This window comes from Amorphotheca resinae (assembly GCF_003019875.1).
Source record: "Amorphotheca resinae ATCC 22711 unplaced genomic scaffold M430scaffold_6, whole genome shotgun sequence".
Taxonomy (NCBI): Eukaryota; Fungi; Ascomycota; class Leotiomycetes; order Helotiales; family Amorphothecaceae; genus Amorphotheca; species Amorphotheca resinae.
The window spans coordinates 1316725-1327958 of record NW_020194476.1 but is presented as its reverse complement, the minus strand read 5'-3'; the positions used below and the strand labels follow the sequence as shown (position 1 = coordinate 1327958).

Genomic DNA, 11234 nt, shown 5'->3' with positions numbered 1-11234 from the left:
GGGGGGGGGGGAAGAAGGGGAGAGGAGGGGGGCTTACATTCCAGGCTCGATAGTGATGACCATGTTAGGAGCGAGGACGGAGACGGAGGAAGAGCTGGGATCCTGGAGGATCGAGTGGAAATTGGTGAGCCAGGATTTGGCGTGCGTCGAGAGAAGGCTGTTGGTGCCGTCGCCGACGTCGTGGACTTCGAGACCGAGGAAGTGGCCCAGCTGGAAAGGGGGGATGATTAGTAGGTAGGATGAATGGATGGAAGGAGGGGATGGAGGGGATCATGTGGATGCGAGGAGGGAACTTGGAACTTACGCCGTGCGGGAAGAAAGCGACAGATGCGCCAGACTTGAAGATCTCGTCAAACGTCCCGTTATGCAAAAGGCCGAGCTTCATCAGCCCTGCGGCAGCAACGGCATGCGCGTGCAGGTGTATAGAGCGGAAGTTGACGCCGGGCTTGCACATTGCGATGCATTCTTCTTGCATCTGCGCCACGAGGTCATAGATGGCTTGCGCTTCAGGTGTGAAGGCCCCCGAGATGGGGAACGTCCGCGTGACGTCCGAGGCGTAGCAGTCCCATTCGCACCCGGCATCGAGACAGAGAAGCTGGCGCCCTTCCAGCGGCTCGTTGTTGGCCACGTAGTGGAGAGTGCTTGCGTTCTCGCCCGCTCCGGCGATGATGCCGTAGGCTTGTCGTTTGGCCTGCCGCGCGATACACGTCGCGGCGAAGACGGCCTCCACCTCGGCTTCGTTCTTGAAGTGCTTGATGCCACGGAGGACGTTGAGATGTGCCTGGGCTGAGATCTCGTTGGCTTTGCGGATCATCTTGAGTTCGTAGGGGCTCTTGATCGTCCGAGCGGCATCCATTGTGGGTTGGAGCTTGGAGGTCTCCCATGGCGGGATATAGAGATTGCTCTGGCATCCATCCTCGAGGGTAATGCTCTGCATGATTGTCGACTTGGGTGGGATCTGGTAGGGGTGTAGCACGTATATCATGCCCTTTTCCCGGTGGGCGAAATGGGTCAGGAAATCAGGCAGAGCTGTAGTCAATTCGACGGCGTCAAAGTCATATTTAGCTTTGATTTCTTCGGGCGTTGGACTGGATCCATTGAAAATGACCGAGGTGCCTGAGTTTGGAGGCGGGATGAAGAGAGTGAGACTATCTTTCTCAATGTTGTAGGTCACAACACAGTTCGGCAGGTCGACACCGCTCAGGTAATAAAAGTAGCGGCGTTGCCGGAAAAAAACCTCCTGATCAGAGTCCTCATAGTTCTAGAGCATCGGGGAATCAGTAGTTGTTCAAGGGAGAAAAGCACCAGAGAAGATATCCGTGAGTCAAAGCATGTTTGATCCCATCAGCGCAGGACTCATATATCAGACCGGTAGATATACAGCATTGACTTCCAGGGCATCCTTACACATGACTTCTTTGACGGCAGGTATATGAGGCCCTGCTTGGAACCAAGTCGCTTTGCGACTGATTGAGCGTGTAGCTTCCCTAGATTGAGTGTTAGTAGAAAGCCTGTTTCCAACAGAGTACTTAGGCGCGGTGTAACGATTCCGCAATATGAGAATTGTTCGCAAGCAAAAACAGGCCTGAATAGAACAGCGACAGGGATTCTGACCAGGATATTTCTCAGAAGGCTTCGGCTTCAAATTGATGGATCTATAGATCTGTGTGAGTGCCTATGCCATTGGACGTCCGTTACCTGGGGGGCATTGAACATACATAGCATCGAATTCCGCAACATCGACGCAGCTGAAATCCTCCTCGCTCATGGCGGGCTGCTGCACCCCCGTCTGATTTCCCTTACTTAATCCCATAGCAACCATTTAATCGTTCCAGTTCTTTCAAATGCTCAGCGCTTTCGGTCTTCCTTGAATTGAGGATGGGGGGCTGAAGGTCGGTGGCTGGGACTACCGAGGTAGGTGTCTATACTCTGTATAATATTTATATTAAATTGACGAATCAGATAAGGATACGGCCGTCTATAAGATGATTGAGTTTTTGTTCATTAGTATAAGGTACCTTATATGAGGACAGTACATCAAGGTACGCAATCTAGACTATTGGTCACGGGCCAAAGGCGTCTGACGTACAGATAATAATAGTCCGTAACAGGTTAGCTGATGTTGATAAGAACGGACTATTTGTGCCTCAGGCACTTATCAATCTTCAAGATCACCAGTATCCTCTTTAGACCAGCATCGTCATGTTTCCTATTAGACTAGTAAGAGTTTCCACAAGCAGCTGATTGAAGTAAAGTGTATGTTTATTAGCAGAAAACACATAAGGAGGGCGTTTCGTGTAGATTACAAGAGAAATAGCGAAACCCAAAGCGTCTTTCAGTGAGCAGAGCTATTGCCGCATTATCTATAACCTAGGTCGGCGGTCCCGACTTGTATTCCTTTCTCTTTCAAATATCCTTCTCCTCTTGCCATTCTTTCCGTCTGGGCAACCTCATCCGCACCAAGGGTAATCAGGAATTGAAATCGAAGCAAGCAAAGTTAGAAGAAATAGATCGCAAACCTGACCCGAATCTTTAGCAGGGCGTTAACTTCTAGGCTATGGCCCGTAGCTTTAGAAAATAGGAAAGAGGAGCTTCTCCGTGTCACTACCGCCAAAACTCCTTATGACCAAAAGAACCAACACATTATGAAAAGAGAAAGATGTAATTGCTAGTGTATATGCGAGAGGTTGCTATTGTCTTTTAAGAGCAAACCGAAGATGTGATCTTCATTCGAATACTCACATGTCAAATCAGATATCGAAAAACTCATATGCAAAGATCACTTGATCCAAATACATACTTCACGCGAAGCTGTCCGAATCCTACGGAAATCTGTCCCTTACCCTTTGCGCAGCATCTGCGATCCGCTGCCTGCAAGCAGGACAGAGCCTGTGTATTGTTTCCTTACGTAGCGCATTACCACCACATGCTTTCCCGGCTTTGACTCGAGTGCATGCTCGTTCATAAACGATCCGATCCCTATGGTAGCAGCTGTAGACGTATTCTGCGTAATGACACATGTTTACGTTCTTTTTTCCCAAAGACTGTTGGATGTGGATTTTGGAACGTCTATTTTTGGCGTAAGTAGTGGCGGAGATGTATTGAGTAACGTTGTAGATGTAATGTATGGTAAGCTCAAATGGACCTTTCAAAGCTGAAGATAGGTGCCCTTTTATACTTCACGGCCTATCTTTGTCCGTGGTACAGAATCGGGATGAACAATACAGACAGCGGGTTACCATTGTTCAGGCACAGCTCTTTGTTGGAGAACAAAGTATAGAATAGTTCTTTGTCAACGGGACACTCCACTTGGCGAATCCTTTGTTATGCTGGGAGGGAGGACTGATCACATGATTATCTTCTCTGTCGAGCGGTCTCGCATCGAAGGAAGAGTTGTAAGAGAGATAGATGAGAATCATGCAAATGATGCCATGAGGCACTATCAACGACTCTTCAATTTGGACTCGTGCTCAAGCCAGAAGTTTCTACAGGCTCGGTGGCCCCAGTGATCCACCCACCATTCTCCAAAACTATCGTCGACATCAACATCAACCTTGTTGACTCTCTCCTCTCTTTTGAGTCCGCATATAAGACATGGTTTCGGCGCCGTGAGACCTCCTTGTTGGCTTTTCACAGGCATGGCTTCGCTGATATCAGGGATTGCCAAATGCCGAGACGAGTCACGCATGCTCGAGTTTGCTACAGCGACGGCTGATCGTAACCTTCCAAGTTGATCTTTCCATATGCGTACTACATCTGCAGCTTCTCGATCTTCTCGAGCGACCTCGGCTTTGTCAACGCCGGCCAACTTCATGCCACCCTTTCCACCAGCGGCGGCAGGGCCAATCTTCATCGCTTGCGAAAGAAGAGTGTCACGTTTCCAGCGAAGTTTTCGGCCAGCTATAATCCGTGCAGCTACTACGGCAATGAGAAGGTATGCACGTAAGAAGTCAATCGTAGAAGGATCAGATATGATCCGGTTCTTTAAAGAAAATGACTGGTTTGCCACGGGTTTGAACAATGTCGACTGAGGAAGATCGAAGAGTGATGGGAAGAGAGCAAGCAATACTGAAGGGGGTGGTATGTTTGTCGGGGGAGCTACATCGACCTGCACACGAGCGGGCTCCGTAACCTGATCGACAGCGTCCCAAGCCCATGTGTCTGCCTTACTACTAGAAGGGGCCTTCACCACCGGAGTGACAGTGGGTGTCTCAGGAGGAAGATCTGCAAAGTCACCCCATTCGTCATCAAGGTCATCGGCTGGGCCAGATGAGTCTTTGTATGGGCTTGGCTTGGGTCTGTTAGGCTCGAATGTTGGCCATGCGGTAACTGGAGATGATGTTTTAGGTTTATCTTCCTCTTTAATCCGGCTAGCTGCCTGCTTTGTCGACAGGCCCAGATCCCCGAACGGATTTCTTTCTTTGAAAGATGCTGATTTCGGAGCTTGAGGGTACGGTAGATGATCCTGACTTGTTGATATTGATAACAAGTCCACAGGAGCCTTTGCTGACTTTGTCTCGAGAGTCATGGTATTGAACATGGTGTTAAGGGACTGTGATGGCGGTGGTAGTGCTGGTTGAAAGGAGGATTCAGGTGACACAGTCTCAAATTCTCCAAACTCATCATCATCCTCCAATTGAGGGGACAGCTCCTCGGTAGCATCAAATAACACATCACCATGTGAGCTTTTCCTAGACGCTGGCTGTTTTGGAGGAGGTAAATTTCCCGTTCCTGGAGGTTTCGGTGAAGAGTGCTCAACATCTCCCAGGATACTGGAAAAGATTTCAAGGGTTGGCTTTCGCATTATTATAGGCTCACTTTGCCGCGTACTTCCCCCAAAGTCTTTTGTCGCAATTGCTCCATAGTCCGGTCTCCTTGAAGCCGAGGTCTCCAGAGTAGGTGGCTTGCTTTGTGGTGGAGCGGCCTCAAAAGAACTCCAAATATCATCATGCTGTGTAATAGTCGATTGCGCTTTTGTGGCCGGCTGAGAGGGGGGGAAATCGCCCCATATGTCATTGTTCATCCGTGAAGGGCTTTGCCATTGTGAGAACCCACTCCCCTGTCCCGATTGCCCATTTCCTGTCGTACTGTCCAAGACGGAGAGATCATTCGATGCTGACGCTGGGGGGTTCGAGGAGGAGTCTTGAGGAGCTCTGTAGAAGCTATCGAATTCTGCAAGGAGATCGGAAGACATCCTGAATGTGTCCGTGAAGCTAACAGGTAGTAAGCAAGAGCAATCTTTAAATCGGAGCAGACCCAGGCTTCTGTCTCGAGGTTTTCGAGATCGTGTCTGCTCGCCGGGTCCTAAAGGGAGTCGGTGCCTCCTTGCCCACCTAGAATTATGGATGCAGTTCTACTGCCCTCTCCTCGAGGTGCTCCACAAGGAGGGCTTTGTAGAGTGAAGCTATCGACAAGAAAATGACGATATCAGGAGGCAAGGCTGAGGTCGGGTCCCTATGGTTGATTGGCTTTTATCTTTCCCGAGCCGTTACTGTAGCCGGCCGCTGTTTGTATGTTGCGCGCCGCTTCTAAAATATTACTATAAATATAAACACGGAGTAAACCCCCCCGTAAAACAAGCCATTTTGGCAGCAGGGAATACTCCGTATCTTGCGGAGATAGACTGATAGAGGGGAGTGTCAACACCAAGGATCTGACAGATCGAAGCTCGCCGTTAGATTCCAGAGATGCGATCATTGGAAGAGTCAAGGTATCTAGCCAGAGTTCCATGCTGTTACATGACTTATTAGCTGACCCGAGAAAGAGCGCGATGGCAAATCACAGCAAAACAGGCCACAAGCCGTCCCGACCTCAGGAAGGCCGTCAGAGCAGACGGCGATGAGAACCCATGCAAATTTGGCCTTCGTTCAGTCTGTTGGAAGGCAAGTTTGCGTTTGTCCTGTGGATTGCAATTGCTGGTTAATCGTCCATAGACCTTTCTGCTCTTCCAGACCACCGAGACCACCGGATGGTCACGGGCTTTGATCGATTCTAGAAGTGCATATAGCTCCCTCAGAGAGCATCTTTTAAGATATATCGAAAATCCCGATGCACTTGGCTCTGCGTTAGATCCCTTAGATGATGACCAGAACGTAAGTAGTTGAACTTGAAACTCTTGTGCTCTCTTTCAGATGGATATCACCGGTGATTGTCCTTTCAGCTTGCTGAGATCTGGCAGTCTCCTTGGAACACCTTGCGGCAGGATGAAGAACTCAGAGCGGAAATATTTCAGGACATTCAACGATGCATGCAAGAGGAACCATATTTCCGTCAACCTCGTACACAACGGATCATGTTAGACATCCTGTTCGTTTTCTGCAAGATTAATCAAGATGTGGGATACCGACAAGGTATGCATGAGCTCTTGGCTCCTATTTTGTGGGTAATCGATCAAGATGCCATCGACTTGGCCAATAGCAACGACCAAGGTTCGGGTTCAGAGACAGATTCGCTGCTGAAACAGATCCTTGACCCGGCCTACATTGAACATGACGCGTTTACACTCCTGTCCTTGATCATGAGAACAGCCAAGTCTTTCTATGAACTTGGAGAGACGGATCTGAGATCAAACGCACCTTCAGTTGAGTCTGGAACCCCACAACAGAAAGTTTCTCCCATTGTAGAGAGAAGCGAACGGATACACGAGGTTTACCTAGCACGTGTGGATCCCGAACTGGCAAAACATCTTACGAATATAGAAGTATTACCTCAAATCTTCTTAATGTAAGGACTCTACGAGCAGATGATACTTGGTAGTGTACTAATTGTGGATACAGACGTTGGATCAGGCTCCTCTTTGGAAGAGAATTTCCGTTTGATGACCTACTAGCTCTGTGGGACGTTTTGCTCGCTGAAGATCCTGAGCTGGACCTTGTAGATATGGTTTGTGTTGCTATGCTCTTAAGAATACGATGGCAGTGTAAGTTTGAAGTTAAGACCAGCTGCGGATAAAATCACTCCAACTGACCACCCAAACAGTGCTAGAAGCCAACTACTCGGTTGCTTTGATGCTGTTGTTGAAGTATCCTTCCCCTTCTCGACCACATGACCCACGAACTTTTGTGGATGATGCAATATATCTTCGAAACAATTTCAGTGCCGCAGGCGGTGCTACACTCATCGCCAAGTACAGTGGAAAGTCTCCCCCAGTATACTCCTCGGCCTCTCGACCATCAACCCCTTTGGGTGAGGGAGTTGGCCAGAAACACAAATTGTGGAGAGCAAGGTCGCCCCTACAGACACCTGTGCGGTTTCTCCAACAGCAAGGTGGTGTAGAAGCGTTATTTCAGGGTGCTGCCAAGGGCGTCTTTGATAGAGGAGAGAGACTCGGTATTAACCAAGCAGTCCGAGATGCAGTTGGAGAGGTTAAGAAGAACATGAAAGGGCTCCATGCATCGAGGATTACCTCGCCGTCAAGAAGGACTTCGGATATGATGAGGTGGTCACTTGATGAAGGGCGATCCGTTCCATCCCAAAACACATTTGAATCTGCAATGAAAACCCGAAACCAGCAGCTGGCACTCATGCTTGATGAGGCAATGGCTGATCTCAGAGATTTATCTGTGTCTACCGATGACGATAAAGACAAGTACATCAAAGGCATAGATCTTGCGATTGCCAAAATCGGTTTTGTTAAGGTCTACTTGGAGGACTCAGAAATACCTCTCCCATTTTCACCATCAAATCTTGCTCCAGAAAGTCCCTCCTCCTCGATAGCAAAGATTAGCCCGAAATCTCCAGAACAAGCCCCCTCACAACGCCCAGCACCGACCCGAGTCACGACAACCGCAGGTCACAAGTTGAAAACGGCCTCATCAAGTGACTTATCGCTGCCATCTACTCCGACCCCCGAGAGCCTTACGGGGGAAAACAGTCCAGCTGTCCAGAGTTCATCAGACGTAGTTCAGGATCCACTTTCCAAGACTCCGGTTGAGCCCGCAGAAGATATTAGACCTCCAAGCAGACCCATATCATCGCTACCAACACGATCAAGCATAGCGCAGTCAAACTTTAGCTGGATGTTAGAGCCGGACGACTCCGCAGCATCGGGAGTCAAATCGGCGCCCCCGAAATCCTCGTCGCCGTTCCTCAAATCTGGGCGACGACCAAATTCGGGCCAAGGCCGAGAAAAGGCAGCCTTTCTTTTTGGAGAGGAGAGTGGAGAGCCCCAAATTCCAAGCAGTAGAAAGTCTGTGTCAGCTGAGAGCTTCAGTCTGGGACCTATGAAGGGCGGCGAAGACAATAATGAAGAACCGGTCGATGCTTGATCACGACTGCCCGCCGCACATTATAGAGTAAAAGCGGCCTACGAAGCATGTCCACGAGGAAACGATGCACGATCTGTTGATAGACAAATGTGTGGAAAATACAAGGTCTGGATAGCCGGGGAGCTCTGACCTGCTCCAGACCTGCCAGAAAGGCGAGGCTACTGCACGGGCACTGCATATTGCACCTTGCTAGAGCTACTTACTAATAATAAATGCAACTGTCCTCCAATCCAAGGGTTTCAGCAGCCCGTCTGGATGTTTTGTGGTGATTGTATGTGCAAGAGGGAGGGAATGCTCTCACATTCCGTCGTAGAAACCAAGTCGATTGAGATATGCAGGCAGCTACCTAGGAATGCATATATGTATATTGTATATATTCATATGCATGCGAATTCGATGTAAATATAGATAGATAGATATGTCTCCATGATGATAATAAGATCAACAATTAACATTCCTCCCTACCTTGCCTTACCTCCCTCGTTCCTCCTTCCATCGCCTCGAGTTTCTCCCCTCGAGGCTGCAGCTGGTATGAATAGGCAGCTGGTATAATAAACACTGATCAATCAGTTGCAGTGCCGGTATAAGGTCTGATCAATCGATCAATTTCGCAAAACCTGTGGCATGATTCGCTGAGGCGAAGTACCAGAACTCATGGATGGGTCGGGACTTGGGGATGGGAGGGCCAATAGCATTAGAGAAGTGCAGGAATTTCCAGTGATTGATCGATGAATATCCCCCATAGCTGTGATTTATCCGGCGGGCAACAGCTTCCATGCAAGAGCAGACCCATCCATGTCCCTGAGGCTTTTGATCGACGTGAATGTTTGCGCGCAAGAGTGAAAGTGAGAGGCAGGGCGGCGCGCACCACCTCGCCAACGGTCGACCGCACAAAAAGCGACCCCGCGATTGAACTAGCGGCAGCAAAAGAAAGCTCTTTCTTTTCCCTCGTCTCTTCTGATTCTGACAACCCTCGACCTCCAAGATTCCACCAACAATTATCCTCCGTCGCCCCGACCTCTTCTCTCTTCTCTTCTCTCTCTTCTCTCTCCTCTCCTCTCTCCTCCTCCCCCCTCGCCGACCTACGCCCGTCCCCTCCGTCTTCTCCTCTCCTCCTCCGCGTCCTCCCGCCATCTCCATCTCCATCTCCCTCTCCCTCCTCCTCCCATCTCTGTCCGATCCCACCCCATCACGCCCCACCTCCTTCCTCCCCACAGCAAACTCTCTCTACGTCCCTACCTCCAACTCCCCCGGATAAAGGTGTGTTCTCTGACCGGCCTTGATTTTGCCGTCTTCCCATTCTGGCATTCGTGGCGTATTTCCCTTTCTTCACTTGACGCGTCCTAACAACCTCACTAGATCTCGTGTATTTCCTCCGACGCGACCGCATCCTCTCAACCCACGAGACTGATCTTTTCCATCACTACCTCCCGTACCTGAAGTATTGAGATTTAAATCCCATACCTTCATCATGTCTTCCCCCCAAGAACTCCAAAGTGAAGAGATTATCGATGGCATGAACGCCATGGATGTCAGCGAAGAACGCCTTGGCGCTGACGGCGAACCTCTCCCCAAGACCGACGAAGAATACGCAGAGTCTCAGCTCACCCTACGTGCTATCGTTTCCTCTAAGGAAGCCGGTGTGATCATTGGCAAAGGTGGCAAGAATGTCGCAGATCTCCGTGACGAGACCGGTGTGAAGGCTGGTGTTAGCAAGGTTGTGCAAGGTGTACATGACCGTGTGCTGACCATTGCCGGTGGATGTGAAGCTATCTCAAAGGCTTATGCAATTGTCGCCAAGGCTTTATTGGAGGGTGCACCACAGATGGGAATGGGCGGGGTTGTTTCAAACAATGGCACCCACCGTAAGTCTACACCGCGAATGTTAACACTCCTGAACAATTGTTATTAACTCTTCTTAGCCATAAAGTTGTTGATTTCCCACAACCAGATGGGCACAATCATCGGCCGACAGGGTCTAAAGATCAAGCACATCCAGGACGTTTCAGGCGTTAGAATGGTCGCACAGAAGGAAATGCTACCACAATCGACTGAGCGCATTGTGGAGGTACAAGGCTCACCAGAAGGAATTCAGAAGGCCATCTGGGAGATCTGTAAATGCTTAATTGATGACTGGCAGCGGGGCACTGGGACCGTTCTCTACAACCCAGTCGTCCGTACCCAATCTGGTGCAGGTCCAGGAGTGGGTCCTGGCGGCCTGGGAAGCAATGGCCGAGGCGATTACAACAATGCCCGTGTTATGCGCACTGGAAACGGAGCCGATTTCAGTGAGGGAGCCCCCCGATCATACAACAGCCGCCGCTCCGACTCGGACGCTGCTCAACGTGGCCCTCCAACTCATGATGAGAATGGAGAGGAGCTGCAGACCCAGAATATCAGTATTCCGTCGGACATGGTTGGGTGTATCATTGGTAGAGCCGGAAGTAAGATCAGTGAGATCCGCAAGATATCAGGAGCACGTATCTCTATTGCCAAAGGTGAGTCTGAAGTGGTACTCCAATTAGAGTTTGGGTCGCAGATACTGATGAATCCTAGCTCCGCATGATGAGACCGGTGAACGTATGTTCACTATCATGGGCAGTGCTAAAGCCAACGAGACTGCACTTTATCTTCTCTACGAGAACCTCGAGGCCGAGAAGATGCGACGAAGCCAAGGCGTTCCTCAGGACTAAATACAATGTCAACTTGAGAACGCCGTTTTTTTCCATCCTGGCCAGCTTTGTCTAGGCTCTTCCAGATCTGACTTGCCGCGAGGCTAATATTGATGTGATGGATCTGGACATGTGCAATGATTACCTCTAATTGGCCGATTTTCTTTCCTACAAAAGCAATTCTCGGCACCACTTTGTTTGATTCTCCTTACCTTGCGACACAGACTTTACGAATTTACGGTCATCCCTGCATGGTGCACAGGTAGCCCATCAACTGTCATCCTCGACACAACCA

General features: G+C 49.6%; 5 protein-coding genes across 5 annotated transcripts; 3 read left to right on the top strand and 2 right to left on the bottom strand.

Moving 5' to 3' along the window:
• Positions 1 to 33: 33 nt before the first annotated feature.
• Positions 34 to 2014, bottom strand: M430DRAFT_58764 (hypothetical protein; the record flags this gene model as incomplete). The annotated part of the gene is made up of 5 exons (XM_024868754.1): positions 1719 to 2014; positions 1615 to 1655; positions 1408 to 1487; positions 305 to 1261; positions 34 to 210 (listed from the first exon to the last, which is right to left on the bottom strand). The coding sequence occupies exons 1-5, from the start codon at positions 1820 to 1822 to the stop codon at positions 34 to 36; spliced, it is 1359 nt and encodes a 452-aa protein (XP_024720992.1). The 5' UTR covers positions 1823 to 2014.
• A 1428-nt stretch (positions 2015 to 3442) lies between these two features.
• M430DRAFT_19239 (hypothetical protein) lies at positions 3443 to 5194 on the bottom strand (the record flags this gene model as incomplete). Its single annotated transcript, XM_024864040.1, has 1 exon — positions 3443 to 5194. The coding sequence occupies one exon, from the start codon at positions 5192 to 5194 to the stop codon at positions 3443 to 3445; it is 1752 nt and encodes a 583-aa protein (XP_024720991.1).
• Positions 5195 to 5838: 644 nt separating this feature from the next.
• On the top strand, positions 5839 to 8267 carry M430DRAFT_19238 (hypothetical protein; the record flags this gene model as incomplete). Its single annotated transcript, XM_024864039.1, has 5 exons — positions 5839 to 5886; positions 5934 to 6092; positions 6179 to 6723; positions 6777 to 6919; positions 6979 to 8267. The coding sequence occupies 5 exons, from the start codon at positions 5839 to 5841 to the stop codon at positions 8265 to 8267; spliced, it is 2184 nt and encodes a 727-aa protein (XP_024720990.1).
• Positions 8268 to 8819: 552 nt separating this feature from the next.
• M430DRAFT_242065 (hypothetical protein) lies at positions 8820 to 9644 on the top strand. Its single transcript, XM_024865029.1, has one exon. It carries the CDS (start codon positions 8996 to 8998, stop codon positions 9548 to 9550), a length of 555 nt encoding a protein of 184 aa, XP_024720989.1. The 5' UTR covers positions 8820 to 8995; the 3' UTR covers positions 9551 to 9644.
• A 148-nt stretch (positions 9645 to 9792) lies between these two features.
• Positions 9793 to 10960, top strand: M430DRAFT_102070 (hypothetical protein; the record flags this gene model as incomplete). The annotated part of the gene is made up of 3 exons (XM_024860762.1): positions 9793 to 10132; positions 10190 to 10765; positions 10824 to 10960. The coding sequence occupies 3 exons, from the start codon at positions 9793 to 9795 to the stop codon at positions 10958 to 10960; spliced, it is 1053 nt and encodes a 350-aa protein (XP_024720988.1).
• Positions 10961 to 11234: the final 274 nt, after the last annotated feature.

Bases quoted from the DNA above. Each gene is read 5' to 3' on its own strand.
- M430DRAFT_242065 (XM_024865029.1), top strand. From the start codon at position 8,996: ATGAATATCCCCCATAGCTGTGATTTATCCGGCGGGCAACAGCTTCCA.